Source organism: Dermacentor albipictus, chromosome 9 (genome assembly GCF_038994185.2).
Source record: "Dermacentor albipictus isolate Rhodes 1998 colony chromosome 9, USDA_Dalb.pri_finalv2, whole genome shotgun sequence".
Classification (NCBI taxonomy): domain Eukaryota; kingdom Metazoa; phylum Arthropoda; class Arachnida; order Ixodida; family Ixodidae; genus Dermacentor; species Dermacentor albipictus.
The window spans coordinates 120,527,633-120,546,504 of record NC_091829.1 but is presented as its reverse complement, the minus strand read 5'-3'; the positions used below and the strand labels follow the sequence as shown (position 1 = coordinate 120,546,504).

The window sequence follows — 18,872 nt, the reverse complement described above, 5'->3', positions numbered from 1 at the left end:
GTTCGGTTCCGGCCGTACTTCAGCAAGAAGGCTGAGCTCACTTACTACCAAGTTTTGGTATACTGGGGACCTCGCATCGTGCTTCTCGCAGCTCTAATCTGTCGCATCTTGGACTAGCTACACAAGACACACCCAGACATGACGACTATGAAGAACATAGCAAGGACCCTGTTCTGGTTTCCAGGTGTGGATGGTGAAATTGAGCGATTGGTGCGTGCATGTCCTGCTTGTGTACAAGCTGCGGCGATGCTTCCAGCGCAAACTACAGTTCCTTAGCCCACAACGGGAGAAAAAAAAAAGCCGTTTGCATGCTGATTATGCAGGTCTAATCGAAGGACACATAATATTGGTAGTTGTGGACTAAGAAACAAAGCGGGTAGAAGCGCTTCCCATTAAATTGGCGACAGCGGAAACGACAGTGGAGGCCCTTAGGGCTACGATTGCGAGGTTTGGCCTTACCCCACACACTCGCGACGGATAATGAACCTCAGTTCACAGGTTTCTACTTATGCAATTTCCCGATTTAGATCAAGTACTACACATGACTATCTGGCCTTAGCATCCGTAATCAAATGGTTTAGCGGAGAGGGCTGTAAGAACACTGAAATAAGCGTTGTAAAAACCCGAAGGAATCCAGCCACAAACATGGATTTCAAGATTTCTGTTCCGGTAGTTGTTCGTATGTTTGTTCGGTACTTTTGTTCGAATATCAAATACGGACAAAGCTCGACTGCATCACGCAGACCACCAAGGTAGCAAGCACAGAACCGTGTACGGAACGTCAGGAGCGATGCCAATTTGGACAGCGTGTGTGGATGCGAACGTTCCGGCCACGAAAAAAAGATGGATACCTGGTATCGTGCGTGATAAGCAAGGAAAGCGTATGGTCACAGTGGACACGGCTCAAGGAACGGAACGGTGGCATGTTGACCAAGTGCGACGTCGGGACGCTTCGGCCACGGAATAGTCTGATACCAACAGGGTAACGCCACGCCAAGGACTTTCGGACGGAAGTACAGTAGACTCTCCGACTCTGTCAACTGAACCTTTGCGTCACTCAACAAAACAGCACCGTCCTCCAGAGCGTTTGAGCTTATAGGGGGGAGAATCTGTGGTATCATCATCACCAGCAAGAAGCGGACTTCGCTCGGCTCGTGACGCTCGTGCTATGAGCGACCCTGGGTTTGAGCAGGTTCCCAGCTAACGTGGAATAAAGGAATGTTCCACAGGTGGTGGAACGTTCTGTTGTCATGCGTCGCAGCACACTCCTTCACAGCTGGCGCAGCGGGTTGCTGAAGTGCAGATGTCAGAAGCGTGTTCAATAGAAGTACACTTAGCACGACAAACACGCCCTCTGCAGCTTTGTGAGCCATGCCCAAAATGCTGACACTTGGCGCACGCGGATTTGGAATGTATGGTCTGACACGAAGCTTTCAGTAATCGCTTTCGATTGACCCAGGTCGGGTATTGGTTCCGAAAGTAATGAGTATGTGCTTGGCAGATAGTTCTTTGTCATCTCGCCTTATTGTTATCCTTTGCACCTTGGCTATGTTCTGGTCTGGTCATCCTTCAAGCAGTTTGCTTCCGCTGAGTTTGAGCAGCTCACCGTCCGAGATTATACCGCGCACTGTGTTCATCGACCTGTGGGGCCCACTTAAACGGGGATGTCCCCAATTGCTACACGTTTAGAGAGTTTGTCATACTGTGATTTGTCGTGAAATTCGAGAACATCGCCGCTTCCCATCTTCATTACTTTTTAACCTGAGCCGATTGTTTCCGTGAGACATTTGGCTACAAGAAATGCGTCTGTGAGACATTTGGTTGGAAATGATCATTCGGACTCTTTTTGTTTTATGGTAGCTGTGTACAACGTGGTATCTCAAAAGAGAATGTTTTGGTTGCACAAAAAACAATGTTTCATCGGTGTGGCCCCTCTTCAGGAAGCGATTAGGTAGTGGGAAAAAATTTTAATTATGGAGTTTTACGTACCAAAACCACGATTTGATTATGAGGCACGCCGTTGTGGGGGATTTCGGAATAATTTGGATCACCTGAAGTCCTTTAACGGAACCTAAATCTAAGTACACGGGTTTTCTCGCATTTCGGCCCCATCGAAATGTGGCCGCCGTAGCCTGGATTCAATCACGCGACCTCATGTTTAGCAGCCCAACACTATAGCCACTAAGCAACCCCGGCGGGTAGTAGGGGAAAAGCGTCTGCCATATAAAATTGCAAAATTGGGTGGTGATGGTAACCACACACCTCCGAGCCCAACAAAGGGACTCTACAAAGTCGTAGGAACACCTACAACGCCAGCCAGGCATCGCCGCCATAACCTAGTATGAAATACTCAAGGTTGGGTAACTACGCCAGCGAGGTTAACCCTTGCCGCCCAGAAATTCGTATGTGAGAAGTGAAGAGAAGACAGGCGAGATGAAAAGGCGAGAGAGAGAAAAAGGATTGCCAGGGAGGACAGGAGAAGGCACTGCCGATTTCCTCCAGGTGGGTCAGCCTGGAGGTCCTGTTTGTGTGAAGCAGATGCCAAAGAGCTGTGTCGCCTACACCGGGGTTTTTAAAGGTCCAAATACCCGGCATCGGCTATACTCCCAGGGTCCCCTTTTTCCAAGACACGGCTCAGCCGTGCAAGGCTAAACGCGAGAGGGTCCATCCCTCACATGCTCGAGCATGTCGTGTGGCAACACGCCAAACGCCTACTGACGCAGGCGCCCCTGCGGGGTTAATACCGTCGATTCTAATTAAACGATGTATTTCTGTCTAGCAGGGATGCGGGCTTCACATATTGGAGCAACTGATAAAGTCGTCGGCTTACCGGCCAAGATCTTCTGCGATCTGTTCTTGCCGGCATTGCACTCGTCTCTTGCGGCTTTGTATTCCGAGGCATCAGGGTGTGGGCGCATTCGGTTCAATTCCTTCAGATACGTGCGAAACATTCATCAACAAGTTGTATCACATATAACGACAAAGCTGCTGCACATTATTCCTCTTTATATTTAATACAGTCAATGGTAAAGTGAAAGTTAAACCTTACTGGCTTCTGGCAGAATTACAGTGCCTCAGAAAGTTCAGTTTCATCTCTTCGAGAAAACCATGCTTGTGAAACTTTTGGTCTACTACAGGTAAACATGTACGAAAAAGCATTTAGCTTGCTCTTTTTAGGCGACATAGTTTACAAGTAGTTCGACCTGAAATGTCTCATAATTTTATTGTTGGGTAATTGTGTCTTGCACAAAAATACCATATTATTTGATCTTACTAGGAGTTATGCGTTATAGCCTAAAAGAGAAGTCAAATGGCAAAGATTGCATTGTTAAAACAACTTCGAGCTCACCTCAAATTCCTTGTACATCAGAGATTTCCCAGTGGCTGGATGTGTCGCCTTCAAGTTTTGGTACAACTTCAAGAACTCTTCGATTGTCAACTTTCTGCTCTTTGTACAAGCCATGTTAACCAAAAGCTTGTGCGCGGCGATGTACTGCTCCTGGAAACATGAACAATAATGAACGTCCGCCATTTTGAGCTAACTCGACACTGAACGCAAAGCACCGCCGTACCAAAAACATTATTTTTAGCTGCGACTCTGCAAAAAAAAAAAAAAACTTTACCATTGCTTATTTCGTCTCAAGTAGAAAAAAAAAGCCACTGCCCCTTCCTTCGTTTTGAAAAACACACTTCAGTAAAAAAAAAAAAGAAATCAAGAGCCACTCTGTGAAGGTGGATGACCAGTGTAGCTGTACATAAGGTAATATATATGTTGATAATATGTGTGCTATTTGAAAATAAAAGACACTTACCACGATGGATTACGTTTTATCACGTTTTTTTCTTTTGTTAAATTGCATACTCAAGCTTCTTTATTTTTAACCTTCTTTCGTTTCCTTCTCTGGATTTGTTATTTGGTCACCAAGGTGTCTATCGCTTTATGAACGGCCAGGGGCTCTGTGGGGACACTGGAAAGGCACTTGGCCAATGTGAGGTCTGTACACAGCTGATGACACGTCGTGGGCACAGTGATGTGTGTGTAACATTGAATGCCGAACCTTTCGAGGAGAAATGCCACGGACCACTTTAGATCTGGCCGAGACACGTCCACGTGGAAATCACCCACATTTAGAATGGGAGTGGTGTCAGTAGGGGGATTCAATTAAAGATGCATACGCTTGGCATTTTCGGCACAATATTCGTCTGTATTACGTGCCGCCCGCAGTCGCCGCGCACATTCCCGCTCCTGTTCACGATGGTGTTTTTCGTAGGCGCGCTGTTCTTCTGCAGTCCTCACTGCACGTTGCCTACCCATTTCACGAGTGAAAGGGCACTGAGCTAAGGTTACGTGGTTTGCCTATAGAATCCGTGACGTCAGACCACAATCCATACTAAACAGTGTCCATTCCGCTTTGAGTTTATTTATTACGATATTTTCTTGTCGCAATACGTTTTGACACTTCTCGCGAATAAACGCGGCTGGGGCGTACCCAGCAATACGCTTTTGCTTTATGCTTTAGCTCTTATAGCTCTGGGGTGGCCGCCACCTTCTTTACCTATGCGCACAAACTGCCAGGACCTAGCGTATAACAACTCCGCTGTAACAATCACGCAGAAACTCGTCTGCGAGTTGTGCAAGTATGCGTAGGTGTTGTGCCCATTGGTCATCTTCACGCAGCCCGGTGTCATCATCAACGGTATGAAACTTGATCCGATCAGTACAAACGACAGCGACGACAGCGCTGCGGCGTCGCGAACTGTTGCCGATGGTGGTGCCAGGTGACGATGATGAAAGCGAACTACTGTAGCTGGCGACGCCAGGTGCCCTGATGACCTTCAGATCAATATAAGCTGTCATCGCTCTTTAGCGCCTTATCCATCGGCGTCGAACCATTATGAACCGTGATTAACCGCGCTCCGGCGGTGGCTGCGTTTGGCGCGGTGGCGAGGGCCGTATCTTGAAAACGGTCTTCGATGACGACAGCGAGCGCCGACTGCTGATAGCTTCGTGTGCTCCGTGTTCTCGCCACGTAGCTCGCGTTTACGTGGGAGCAGCACGAAGGTGAATTTGCTCACTGCTGCGGGCCCTATCTTGAAAGCGATCGTCTTACAGGACGAACGGATGGACGGACGGTTTTGCTCTTTGGATAAGTATAGAAATGCCTACGCATTTAAAAAGTCTGTTTCTCCCAAAAAGCAAAGCATTGACTGCTATAGCGAATTATTAATCTGCTGCAAACATTGGAGTAGTAACTACATTACCAAAAAGCACGTTGTTTCGCGCGCACAGGCAAACACGAACACATCTCACTCGATGACCGCATATCTTATTTTGTTATAGCGCAAGCTTCACATGACTTTTGACAGCTTTTGACCAATACATGAGGGCTAATGGAGAAAAGGCCTCGAATAAGAAATAACCATTTCTTTCTGTTCGGTCCAACCAAGCATAATCAGTGTGTATACGTCATATCAGGTGGAGAGCTGTCGCGGTTTTCGCGACGTCGCGTGACATACAGGCGAAGGGGGGGGGGGGTCAAATAAAGCTTTATTTTATCATTATTTATTTTTATTTAGTGATACAGCAATCCCAGGAAGGGATTGCAGTATCACTAAATGGTGCTTTCAACCAATCACGGAGGGCCGATTGCAGAATTGGAATAGAAAATTTTGGAATAGCCTTACGAGAATTGCCTCCATTGCCTAGGCATGCTTTTGAAAGATGGAATGATTTTTTTTTATGCAAAGCGCTTTTTATCACTGGATCTTGAGGGTTTTTTAGCCTCTGTCCTTATTATGAATATTGCTGCCACTGCAAAGCTACCTTTTGTGAGACCAATATTGTGACTTTGTAAAATAACTTGCGAGAGCTTTTTTAACTTTTATGTCATGGAAGATTCCTTTATGCTCTGCATCACATACGTTGCTGCTACTGGAAAGTCATACTTGTCAGACCATTATTGCGCATATGTGTAGAATTTTGTGCGAGACACTTTCCGCAAGTCTAAAATTTTTTGTTTGTGTTTTGGTGGTCTGTGTGCTGCACTATGACCATCCTGCTTATAAGCAAGGATGTGCTTTATTCATGTGCTATTAGTGTGTTTTAGGGGAGAACTTTTGTGCAAGGTACTTTTAAGATATATTTTATATTATGGGAGGAATCTAGTCATTTTCTTGCATCATATATGTTGCTCCCGGTGAAGTTGCATTGATGTTCTTTGTACAAAAGAACTTTTCTGTGAAGTCATTTTAATGGGTACACCTGCAGTTGTACAAAGTAGAAGTGCTACCACAGTCTATATGCAAGTTAACCGTCTAGTGATTTAATCAATGAGACAGCCCGTTTGTTTTTGCATAATGTGCATTGCTGTTCTTGAAAATATGACATTTTGTGCCTTTGGGGAAAAGTGTGCATAGTCATTGTTCCAGATATTTGTTGCTCTCTTGTACTGTTCGTTTAGGTTTATTTGTAATATTGCAGTTCAGATACCGATGCAGTCAGTTTAGTTTAGTAATGTTCCTTCATCGAACATGTTTGCATCACTGCGTTGACAATTAGAATTTTTCTTTGTGTTGAGGACCCTTCAAGACGCATTTATAGTTTCTCTTCTATGCCTCTGTATTGATCCTGTTAAAGTTAACATATACTCCTTCTGGAACGTTCTTATTTTCAATTTTTTTGTGGGTGCGTATGGGCTTTTCTTTAACGTGTTCAGGCACAGGTTATGTTTTGCTGTGCCAAACACTCAAGTGCGTTCGGGCAGTATGCTTTTTAAATAAAGATCCGATGTTTCTGCAGTTTATGTGCAAGTATATGCCTCAAAGCTGAGCAAGTATTATTAAAAGGCTCATATGCGTCATTTGATTTCACATTGATGCAGCTTAATATGTACAATAACTGGGTTGAATATTGGAGTTGATACACAATGCCTTGTGTTGTACACATTTCGGCTTATTCGGTGCATTCGGAACGGCACATATACATTTCTGATGCCTTTGTACCAATAGAACTTAAATTAATTATGTTGAATGTGCCAGTTTGCAACATATTCTTCTGCCGTGGATGTTGTGTCCATGTACGTTTTCACCTTTGCAACCTGCAAGAGTAAGATGGTCCCAGTTGCGTTGAGGGCACTTATTTATTTGTGGATGCATTGCACAGTAAAGCAAGTGCAGCATGGTGTGTATAACTGGTGCACTGGTTCTCGCGTAGAGTACAGCTTCTCAAGCATTGAAAAAGCCGCAGTATGAGCAAGGTGATGCACCAACAAAAGAGAACAAGGTGTAAATTCCGGATTTATCATGAATGTCCTCTGGTGATCCCATGAACGTTCCTGTAATCAATGTCCACATTGTCAACAAATGTCCCCGGGATGTCCATGTCCCGATTGTTTTATCCAGCGGACATTGTTCAGATATTTAGTAAAAAATAGTCTATTTTTAATGCCCGACAGACGTTCGAATGTCCGAGAGAGGCGCGCACAGGACGTCCGATTGAACGCCTCTTTTTTTTTGCAAGGGACGGTCCCTCAGATATCCACCGTATGTCATCTGGATTTGTGGGGATATCTGGTGGCTGTCCAAACGCCCGGCGTTAAACGTCCATCGGATGTACTGTGAATATTTGTGGTCTATTGGAATGATATCAATGAAGCAAGCTATCCAGGTGATGCTACAATTTTTGAACAAATGGGGCTTCGATTCACTGCTGTACGTGAGTGGTGAACTTTCGTGACCACGGCTACCGCCAGCGGATGTTGGTGCTGCTGCTCGTGCGTTATCGCCAAATAGCTCACACCCGGGTGGGTGGATGGATGCTATGAGCCTCACCTTTGAGACGGGGCAGTGGGTTGCGCCACCAAGCTCTTGTTCTTATTTTTCCTAAAGTCCTACCTGTCTTAAAAAAACACACACAAAGAATTCTCATCATAAAACATTCTGAACGATTATTGGAAACTTCTCTTGTACGTTGTTTGTGGTCTTCTTACTTTTCTGCCGCTAAACCCCCAATCGTCCCTTACTAATCTCTTTAGCGGGCATGTTTACTTACTTGCTGCTATTCCTGAACTCAAGCGCTTCAAGGAGTACAGGTGAGTCTAAACCGGCCGCTTGGTAGATATCTTCACATTCTTACAAAGCATGTTCCATCGTTTCGCTGCTTTGCCGCAGCCAGCACATGCTTACTCGTCCTTGGTGTACTTGTCTTTATGACTAGGCGTTCTGAAGCATCCTGATCTCTCTTCGAAAAGTATTTTCTCGTTGAGTTATCAGAAATTGTGTCTTCCCTAATTTCGTTTTCTTTGCTTTGAAGTATTTCCTCTTAGCTGGTTCCTTTTCCATTGACGCGAGCCATGAGATTGCCTCAGCTTCTCTTTGCGTTTGGCGGTGTTTGTTGCCACGTTGCTGACAATATCCCTCGCATCCTTGCTGCTAAACTTACTAGTTCTTTTCCTCCACTGTGAGTCAATGTTTTTCGTGCAGAAATACTTGAACTTGGCTGCGGAACGGCGACGCCATCTAGGAGCGATGTCTTACACTATTTCGAACGCAGCACTTAGAGGTGGAGGCGCGAAGAGATCCAGCGCAGGCGGGTCATTCGCTGCTGGTCGAGAATGCGAGGGGGACGCGACGCGGAAAGCCCCAATGAGACGGGATCAATGACACCGGAGGAGGTGGCCTCCCGTTGCACATGCATTTCGAAGCCTGGCAACCGCGAGGACGGTTGCATCTGCGCCTCCAAGGGTAGGTCGGGTACCCCAAACACAGGGCGCAGGGAGCCAGCTTGCCTCTTTCAACCCTCAAACGTGCACTACATTGCAGAGCTCCTTCTTCGGGGAATTTGGTGAACATGCGTTCCAACAGGGCACGCGTGGATCTGCTGATCTGCTGCCCGCACACCAGGCCACCTTTGCGTTTTATTATACAAAAATCCTTCTTTCTGTCTGCCTCGCAACCAATCTCAGCGCTGCATTAACTTCTATAGGAAACTTGCTATTTGCTTAATTGCTTACCTTAATTTTGGCAAAGAATGTCATGTAGAAGGAGGTTGCATAAAATGACTTCCAACGGTACGGCACTTACTTGTGGCAACAAAAAGAGTTCTTAAAGGAAATAATTACAGGAATGAAATGAGGAGTCCGTTATCTCGTTGTTCACAACACGAAGCATGCAGAACCTTACCTGAGTTTCCACCATGTTCATCCTGCTGTGCCGCATAGAATGAAGCTGTCTCAAACAATCCACTTCTCCTTCTGCCTCAGACTGAGAGATTGTGCTGTCTATGAGGATGAATGTTCCAGTTCTGCCAACACCGAACCTGAAATTGAAGCGTGTATTGCTCATTCAAAGAATGACGCTCTAAGCATATGGCGACAACAACAAGTTGTATGTAAAGTTTGTTTTAAAGAAGGGTTGACACTGACAATTATGACTACAATACTGTGCAAAACGGAGAAGGTTTTGAAATGCTGCTCCGAGTCCATTGATTGTTCGCGAGAGAAACATGCTGAAATGAAGGCCATTTGGGCTAGCACTAGCACTGATCACTAGCACTAGCACTGATCACAAGCACTAGCACTGATTGCGTACCCGGCGAACCTACTTTGTGCGTGAAGAGAATTTTTACTTTTATAGCCCTATAACTATTTCTTCCCGCATGAAATGAGACGCGGAAGTGTACAGTTCGCCTAAGCGAAAGCATCAATGAGGGTGTGCTTCATAAGGATTGCTAGTGCTTTATAATATTTTATGTATGAAGCCGCTACTTCCGCATAAATTCAATGATGTAAATAGTAAGCTTTTTCAGGGAGGAATTGTCACTCAGATTAAGCCATAATAATACCTCGTTAGAAAGCAATGGCGTATTCATACATTGACCCTTAGTACAAATTATATGCTTGCTTTTTTTGTCAGCCCTGAAGCAAAATCTCATGCTGCGAAGCAGTACTTCAATCTGAGACCTCTAGATACCTCAATGACCTAGAGGGGTATCGATGCGCACCTATGGCTGAAGCGGCACCCTCAGCGTTCTCTCAACTTCCTTTCCTAAGCTCTTATCCTCTTTTCACCTATATTCTAGGGTAGCAAACCCGACGAGTGCGTCGGGCAGAGAGGACAACCGACGAGTCTGGTTGTCCTCCCTGCCCCTCCTTTTTTTCTTCTCTCTCTGTTTCTCGGCAGTGTGCAAATGTAGCACCATTAATCACAGTTGCCTTTCACAAGGGCTATTGCACAGAAAGATTTTGTTCACATACCTTAATGCAACTTGAGTCAGATTTCGTGAATGTTATTTAAACTGTTGTGCAGAAACATCCACAAGGGCTAGAGGTTTCCACACTACTTGCGGCAAAAGACGATATTTGCCTTGAAAAACTTGGGAGCTCAGGGATACCTGCTGTGGACCATGATTGGATGAGTGTCGTCAGGGCTGTAGGCGCGGACCGCTGTGATGAACGACTCCAGCGAGTCAGTGCACGGTGGCATTTTGCCGTGCGGCCATGCCGTGTAGTGGAAGTGCGTCACGATACGGGTGTTTAAGTCCTGCGTAGAGTGCTTATAAGGCAAGAAGAATCCACCACTGTGAATGATTGAATTATCCGTAGAAGTTACGCTTAAACTCGAACCCATGCGTTAATACAAAGACGAGAAAGTCATCCGTTTAGAGAATGTTAGTATATGTTGAAATAAGCATTCAAATATTTATATACAGTAGAGTATAAATGCAACATCTGACATACCTTTCAAAAGAACACACGTCTTTGCGAACAGACAGAAAAACATTATTTCATATGCAGCGTGTTTGTGAACTGGGCTCCAGCCCCGGTGTCGGCCAGGAGGTCTTGCCTCCTAGCGGCTTCCTCGGCCCGCTGGATGGCCCAGAGTAGCTCCTCCAGGGCTGAGCTGAGCAGCGCGGACCACCAATGCGCGCAGAGGCTGATGTTTCATAGTATGTGCTCTAAAGTAGATCGTGCATCACAATTTTTGCATTTATCGATCGTTTATATTTCTGGGTATGCATTTGTAACATGTAGTGTCGGACTCTTATGTGACTCGGTTTCTAACTGTTGGCCTTGAACAGACTGCAAGCTATTGAGCTGTAGGTGAGGTGGTGGGTAAACGCACCTATGCAGCTTCCAATGTTTAGCAATATCACTGAATGAAGTCATTCTGTACTCCCACTCCCACACATCGGGGGACTCCGATGAGGGATCAACATCTGTCGTAGCTCAGAAAGTGAGCCCTCGAGCTACGTTGTGTGCGCCCTCGTTAGGGTTGTCCTCTCCCGGAGGGGGGGGGGGGGGGGGGGTAGGCGTGGGTTGGAATCCGTAGAATGTGGACGTATCTGTCGTCATGGGTTGTTTTGCTTGTTCTGAGGATAAGCAGTGCCTTCGGGGACATCCTGCCATTTGCAATGTTGCGTACTACCGTTTCTGAGTCTCTGAATTGGCGTGAGTTTGGGCTATGGCCAGAGCTGTAGATGTATTTTCTGCCGTTTCAATGTGTCTCTATTTATTGGAAGACTTGCACTGCATTGTTTATTGTGGCCAACTACTGCTGCAACGAAGCAGCCTTTGTGTTTGTAGCAAGCGGCGTCTACGAAGACCGCCTCTTTGTTTTTACCGAAGTTCCCCCTCTTTGTTTTTGCTCTGCTTGGCCTTCTTCCTTCGTGGTGTGCGGGGTGTATATTTTGTTTTTTGGTAATGGTGGGACTGTGAGCTTAGTCCGCATGTCTCGTGGAATATCGTATTGGTGCCATATTGTGCGTGATAAATGAGGCCTAGTTTCTCTAGGATGTAACTACCAGCCTTGATTTTAGAGAGGCGCTCGTATTGTGCAATACGTTGCGCCTCTATCAGTTCATCAAGTGTGTCGTGTAAACCTAGCTCTAGGAGCCTCTCTGTACATGTGCTTTGCATGAGCCCTAGCGCTTATCTGTATATTTTCCTGATCAGGCCGTTTAGTTCCATTGTTTTTCCGCTGCGAATCATCTATGGTATGCAGCCACATACGTAATTTGGCTAATAAATAACGCTTGAATGAGTCTTATGACGTTTGCTTCTTTCATGACACAATGCTTTTTAGTGATTCTTCTGATTAAGCGCATCGCATCAGAAACCTTCACTTCTATATTGCGAACCGTTTTCCTGTTGGTGCCTTTAGCCTTTATGATTAACCTCAGCACCCGTATGCGGTCAACAATTGGTACGGAGTGTCCATTTCGTGTTGTGAGTTTCGTGTCGCGTGTTTTGGTGCTTTGGAGGTCGGCCCTTTAATCTTGGTGTCAACAGTGCAAAACGTAGAAGGGACACGAAACGAGAAGACCACACCAGAAGCGCTGAAATTCAACAACGTTTTTCTGAAAGAAACACGGTTCCTTATACATTTGCCCACACGTGTCATATATACGTTATTGCGCATCATGTGAAACTCTCACTTTTTCGCACTCTAAAAAGTGCGTGTTTCATATGATGTGCAATGACGTACTTGTGACACGTGTGGGCAAATGTGTAAGGAGCCGTGTTTCTTTCAAATAAACGTTGTTGAAAGTCAGCGCTTGTGGTGTCGTCTTCTCTTCTCGTGTCCCTTCTACGTTTTGCGCTGTTAACATCAGAATGGAAAACCAACAACACGAAGCTGCTATTCTGGCCTTTTAATGTTTGTCTATATAGTAGGAGCTCAGGCTTTTCGGCTGAGCATGTAACACCAGTGCCTTATAAGTATTGCTCGACGGTGTCAATCACTTCTTGTAATCTTTCTTCAATTGAACCATCGCTGTCGTTGCTTATCCATATAGTAATATTATCTGCATAGATTGTGTGGTGTAAACCTTCGATCTTTTGTAATCTGCTAGGGAGGCCAATTAGGGCTAAGCTAAATAGCATAGGTGATATCATCGATCCTTGCGAAGTGCGGGCCTGCACTGCCTATGGACACTTCCTTGGATGTGACGTCTCCTACTGCGATTTTTTCTTTCGTATTCGTGAGGAAGTTCCGGATGTAATTGTATGTCCGCTGACCCAAGCCTAAGTTACTTATATGAGTCGGTATGGCTTGGTGGGTAACTTTATCACATGCTTTTTTGTGATCCAGCCCGAGTATGGTTCGAGTTGATCTCCCAGGGTCATCTATGATCTGGTGTTTTAATTGTAACATGAAGTCTTGTGTAGAGAGATTCCTCCGGAATCCTATCGTTGTACATGGGAGCTGGTCATTGTCTTCTTGGTAGTTAGTGAGTCGGGCAAGGAAGTCTTGTTCCATCAGCTTACCCACACAGGATGTTAGTGATATAGGCCTCAGGCTTTCAGCTACAACCGTTTACCGTTTGGAATTATGTCTGCTCCTGAACACTTCCAGGAACAGTTGCCATGCATTTTGCAAGGCATCAACAGAGTTGTCTCTCACATGGACGACATCCTGATCTGGACTGGGAACGAGCATGAGCACAATGAAACACTCAGAAATGTGCTTCAGCTACTCGTCAAGGCTGGACTGACATTGAACGAAAGCAAATGCTTGTTTGATGTCCAGCGCCTTATACTCTTTTGACATTGGTTAGACCAAGATGGAATACGACCTGACGTAATAAGAGTTGAAGCAATTTGGAAAATGGAGAACCCAAGAAACAGGACCCAGCTGCAGAGAACTCTCGGCATGGCAACACACCTCGCCAGATTCGTTCCCAATCACTCTGAAGTCTTACAACCACTTTCTCTCTTGCTGTCAAAGAAACAAGAGTTCGCTTGGGATGCTCCACAACAGCAGGCGTTTAACAGATGCAAGTCGGTGCTCTCGTCTCGCCTTGCCCTTGGAGTTTAGGATTCATAAAGAGAAACAATCGTCACTGCAGATGCATCGTCCTTCGGACTTGGTGCGTTAATCAGGGAGAAGCAAACGAATGGCAAGTTTTCTGTAATCGCGTATGCGCCAAGATTACTCTCAGAGACCGAGGAGCGTTACGCTCAAATCGAGAAACAGGCTCTTGCTTTAATCTGGGCATGTGAAAAGTTCAGCGATTACCTTGTCGGCAAGCTGTTCAAGCTGGAGACGGATCATAAGCCATTGGTTTCCATTTTCACTTCTAAAAGCCTTGACGACCTGACGCTGAGATTGCAGAGGCTGAAGATGTGAATAATGCGGTACTAGTGCAAGATTGCATGCGTTCATGCACCCTCTAGCGGCAGACACACTCTCCGGAGCGCCTCTGCGAAAAACAGAACGCACATAGCTCGAAGAAAACGTGGAAGCTTTTGTATGCTGTTTGAAAACCTCTATTCCCATAAAATAAATTTGCCTTTAGTGGTTAAAGGCATCTCTACAAGCAGACCGCGTTTGTGCAGAACTTCGCCATTTGAGCAAAAACGAATAGCCCTCCAGGGGAGATTTATCAGTGGGCCTAAAGCCCTTTAAACATACACACCAGCTCACTCTGGAGAACGAATTACTCTTCTATGCTGCTCGAGTTGTCCCTGCTTTTTGTGAAAGCGCAGTTCTGCGACTCGTACATGAAGGACACTTGCTCGAGCCAGACATTGTATCTGGTGGCCCACTATAGGAGCTGACGTCAGGTCCCTTGGGAAGTAATGTCAGCGATGCGTTGAAACAAGAGTTAACAGGAAAATGTCACTAATAGGCTCCGAATTTTCGGAAAGACCCTGGCGACGCATTGCAATGCACTTTAAGAGCCAGTGGTGGTTGATGGCTACAGATTATTATTCAAGGTACCCTGAACTGGTCCGGCTGGAGAAACTCAAGTCTGCAGCTGTAGTCAACCACTGCAAGTAATTTTTTGTGCGCCATTGAATTCCTGAGGAAGTGGTTACCGATAATGGCTCACAGTTTTTGTCGACCGAGCTTTCCCTCTTCGCTCAAGACTACGGTTTCAAGCACATTACATCTAGACCTCACTAACCTCAGGTTAATGGACTTGCTGAGGCTGCGGTAAAATCACCAAGGCTTCTATGACAAAGACGAAAGACCTTTACCTGACGCTTTCAGTTTACAGGTCGACTTCTTTGAATAATGGGTACAGCCCTAGCTGCGGAACTACTCAAGTGTCATCGGCTAAGAACCAAGCTTGGATCCTCTTAGTTCCACCAAGCTGACACCCCAACTGCCGGATCAAGAGAGCCTTCGGAACTTCGAAGAACAATACCGGAAACGTCAAAGGGAAGACTTCCACAGACGTCATGGAGTCCGTGACCTTCCGGAGTTTTTCTATGGAGTCGGCGTCTAGTTGACAGACCTCGAGCGTAAAGCGTCAGTACAAGCCCCAGCCGATGAGCCTCAGTCTTACTGGGTTAACAGCGACACTGGTTCTAAATGCAGGAACAGCTCCCAGCCAACTCAATATGTCCCTGCCTTCAATATGCCTTCACGGAGACCAACACAGAAAGTGCCGGTCTCCGTGAAGGTGCTATATACGTTCTTTCGTGCTGCCAGGACGCTTCCCACATGGATACCAGAAGTGGGAAGTGCGTAAAACCACCTGCAGCAGCGAACCTCTCTTGCTCTATTAGGGAGGCGTTGTAGGTGCTGCCATCTAGCGAAAGCGGGCGCGATAGTTCCCCGTAACGGGACGTGGACGGCGACCCGGCAGCGCGGGTTTCTTCTTCGTTAGAACGAACTCGTCTGAGAGGCTAATTAACGTGTGGTTATGTGACTCCTCATCTGGCCGTCGCGCTCTTCCCTCCTGGCTACAACAGTAGGTATAGCTATCTAGTTTCTGATGGTGAATTTGCTACCGTCGTATTAGTGTGTTAATTTTCTGCGTAAAAGCCGTTCCCCACTCTTTTATTTGTGCTCCCTGTTGTATTTAATTTCTTTCATCGCTTAAATTTGGGTTTTCATAGCTTCTCCAATTTTACTTATTTGTGAATCTACGCGTCGTTCAAATTCACACTGGCATTCATGCAGCATGTTCGCGGCCTTGGTTTTCTTCGGTTGGCTGATACCCTCGCCGTTGTCTTCTACAGCTTTACGTTTTGGTAGAGGGGTATCAGTGCCCTATTACATACTTATTACACTATACTTTAACTGCTGCGTCATCGCGTTGAACCTTGCTGTTTTTTTATTTGTGATTTTTTCCCTTCATTCACGATTATCCTCGCTCATTGAGAACATCTTCTGATTGTTTTGCAGAATTATTTCTTTACGTTGTGCTAGCACTTCCTCTAGTTTGTTGACTTTCTGTTTACAAGGAAGCCTTCACCTCCACTCGCGCCCCCTCGACCGCGTCTGCCCAATTCACATTTAATGGTGCTGAGGCATTGGGGGTTCGGGGTTCCCTGACTCTTAACTGGGAGCGTGACCTTGACCTGGATCTGCTCCTGGACCTCGAGCGACTTCTCTCGTACGGGGGCCTTGGGGAGCCCTCCGAGCGGTCCCTCGCGGAGTTGGCGTTAGATGGCCTGTCTTGTGCTGCGTAGTATCTGCCATCGCCTTCTTGCCTGGCTCTTTCCCAGCGACGTTTCGTCCCTAGGAATTGGATTTTGTATTTTGCCTTACAGGCATGATCTGCCGTGGGGCGGTCTTTGTCGCACAGCTGGCAACTCGCCCTGCTGTCGTGGTTTTCTGGAGGTTTTGCCATCCCGAATCCTCAGCAAATTTTGTGATTAGGCGTAGGGCAAACATGTGCCCTGTATCCTAAGCTCCCTCATTGGTAGCACACGCCCAGTTGTTTTAAACTGTATAAAGAGCAGCGTAGTAGAGTTCCTCCGTATTTCACGTAGTCTGGGACTCAGTAGCCGTCGAATAGCACAATCACATTGGTGGTGTTGCCCATTCGCTTGGGACACGCGCGCAGTTGTTTTTTAGGGATTATGACGTTTGCTGTAATATCTAAGGCGGTATAATCTGGCGGCATTCCCCGGATTACTCATTTGGAGGTGTTTTCTGTGGCTGCTTCGTAGGCGCAGGCTTTGAATTCTTTTGTGCCTTTTCTGATACAGCCAATTTGTTGGTATCTGTTGGCGTGTTCTTCGTTTGGAGTGCTGACCATAATGATGTTTTTGTTGGCAGTTGGGGCAGATTGTGTGTTGTTCTTGTGCTTATCTAGGTATATCGGCAGCGCGGTAGATGCTCTTGGCAATGCGGGGGACTCCGTAGTCGGTTACGCGAAGTCCCCTTCGTTGTCTAACAATTTTCTGGTAGTCTTCCCTTGGAAGTTGAGGCATTCTGAAAGCTCTGGTAATTTGGTGAATGCGCTGCTCTACCTGTTTCTTGCCTCCCCCTACTCCGTTGGAGGCTGCTGGCTTCGTTGCTCTGGCATTTGACGTAGGATTGCACTGTTCCCCCACCGGGCCCCACCATTTGATGTTATCCTCAACTTCTCTCGAAACGTTTTCTCCCTCCACAATCACTTCCATCTTGCAAAAAAAAAAAAACACGACCCACAAGGCGTTTAGGGTGTCATTTGATTCGTTCTCACTTGCCAGGCCTGAACGCATCGCCGCGGGTACGGAGGAGCAGACGGCGACTGCTAAGGAGGTGTTAGGCTTAGCTCGCCTGCCGGCGTGGCAAACTTGAATAGGGGTGTCAGATGGTCAAATATTGATGCTGCCACCTGATTTTGGTGTCGGGATGATCGTGTTGCCTTGTGGCGTCGAATCGTCACGAGAAATCTGGTGGACTCGTGATTTTTCCACCGAGAATCAGTCAGGAAACGCAGAGCCGACGCAATATGTGCGACTGCTCCTTTCGGACTTCCCTCACGTATGTGCAACTTTAGTACCTTTACGTCTTTGCAACTTTACTAACTTTACGATCTGTCTGTACAGGGCAACAAAGGTGCATGCGAAAGGAATACAGAAGAGAATGGCTCACCACTGACACTTCGAGTTCCCGCACTGCAAAGTCAGCCTTGAGCTCCGTCCTTTTCAGGGTCACTGTAATACTTCCGTATTTTGCCCGTGATTCTGGCCAGTACACCGCCTGCAACGGTCACCTCAGTATAGTCGGTGCAGTACTTATTTGCAACTTGGCGCCGTTCATGTGCTATACCTTTACAAGGCACGCTCACTGCTCTGTCATAGCGAAGTGTTTCGTAGCTCTGCGAGATGACGAAAGCTGCCGGGGCAACGGCAGCTTATTGCGACGTGGGGAGTGACGTCACTAGCCTTTCATAAGCAAAATAACCAGCCTGGCAACTGATTTATTTGCTGTTGCAGCACCGCTATGAGTAGGCAACACAAATTAAGACTACCGAGGAGCAGCGTCTATGCCGGAAGCGGCAAAGAGAAAAGAAACGGCAATACTACCACCGGCTGCATTGTGCAAAAATTACCATCATAAGTACCAAATTGCCATTTATTGCTCTAAAACCATAAAGCATTACGTACCCACCTCAGCAGTTGTAGTGGTGGTTTTCAACAGATTCGCTGGACATCTACTTTCGCAGGGTTGGGATGGCGAGTCAATTTTTTTAAATAATCGCACTTCGTGAATAAAATGCATTCTCTTTGTGGCGTGTTTGCTAGTTTATAATGCATATTTATTTCTGAGTGGTTCTATGTATTTATTTAGTCAATGTGACGTTTTCGTTGATGTTGGTACAATTTTTTCACATAAATCTCTACGTTGTTGGATCACAACATGCCATGAACGCGTGCGAATTGGGAAAGGATCAAAATACAGCATAAAGTGCTGTTCTGGAGTGCCCTTTGGCATCAAAGAACATTTGTATTTTCTGAGATATTTGTCGCCTTCTTTGGTAAGAAGAGGGTTAACACAGTAAAAATTGGCAGCGCTGCAAATAACGATGAATGAAGAAGAAAACGAAACCACAGGAAAGGCTTTAGGGACTGAGATAAGAGGGCAAATGCTTGTGCGCTTTTGGTAGACGCGGGAGCACAACGGTGCGCTTTTCTGCAAAATTT

At 46.2% G+C, this 18,872-nt stretch overlaps 1 protein-coding gene across 1 annotated transcript in view; it reads right to left on the bottom strand.

The window, feature by feature from the left end:
* LOC135911221 (receptor-type tyrosine-protein phosphatase mu-like) overlaps positions 1 to 18,872 on the bottom strand; it is a 115,790-nt gene that overhangs the window by 37,729 nt on the left and 59,189 nt on the right. Inside the window, exons 8-12 of the mRNA XM_070526298.1 lie at positions 17,821 to 17,928; positions 10,391 to 10,539; positions 9,181 to 9,316; positions 3,350 to 3,499; positions 2,831 to 2,930 (exon numbers count right to left, since the gene is read on the bottom strand). Coding sequence (XP_070382399.1) covers positions 2,831 to 2,930; positions 3,350 to 3,499; positions 9,181 to 9,316; positions 10,391 to 10,539; positions 17,821 to 17,928 — 643 coding nt within the window. The remainder of the gene's footprint in view (positions 1 to 2,830; positions 2,931 to 3,349; positions 3,500 to 9,180; positions 9,317 to 10,390; positions 10,540 to 17,820; positions 17,929 to 18,872) is intronic.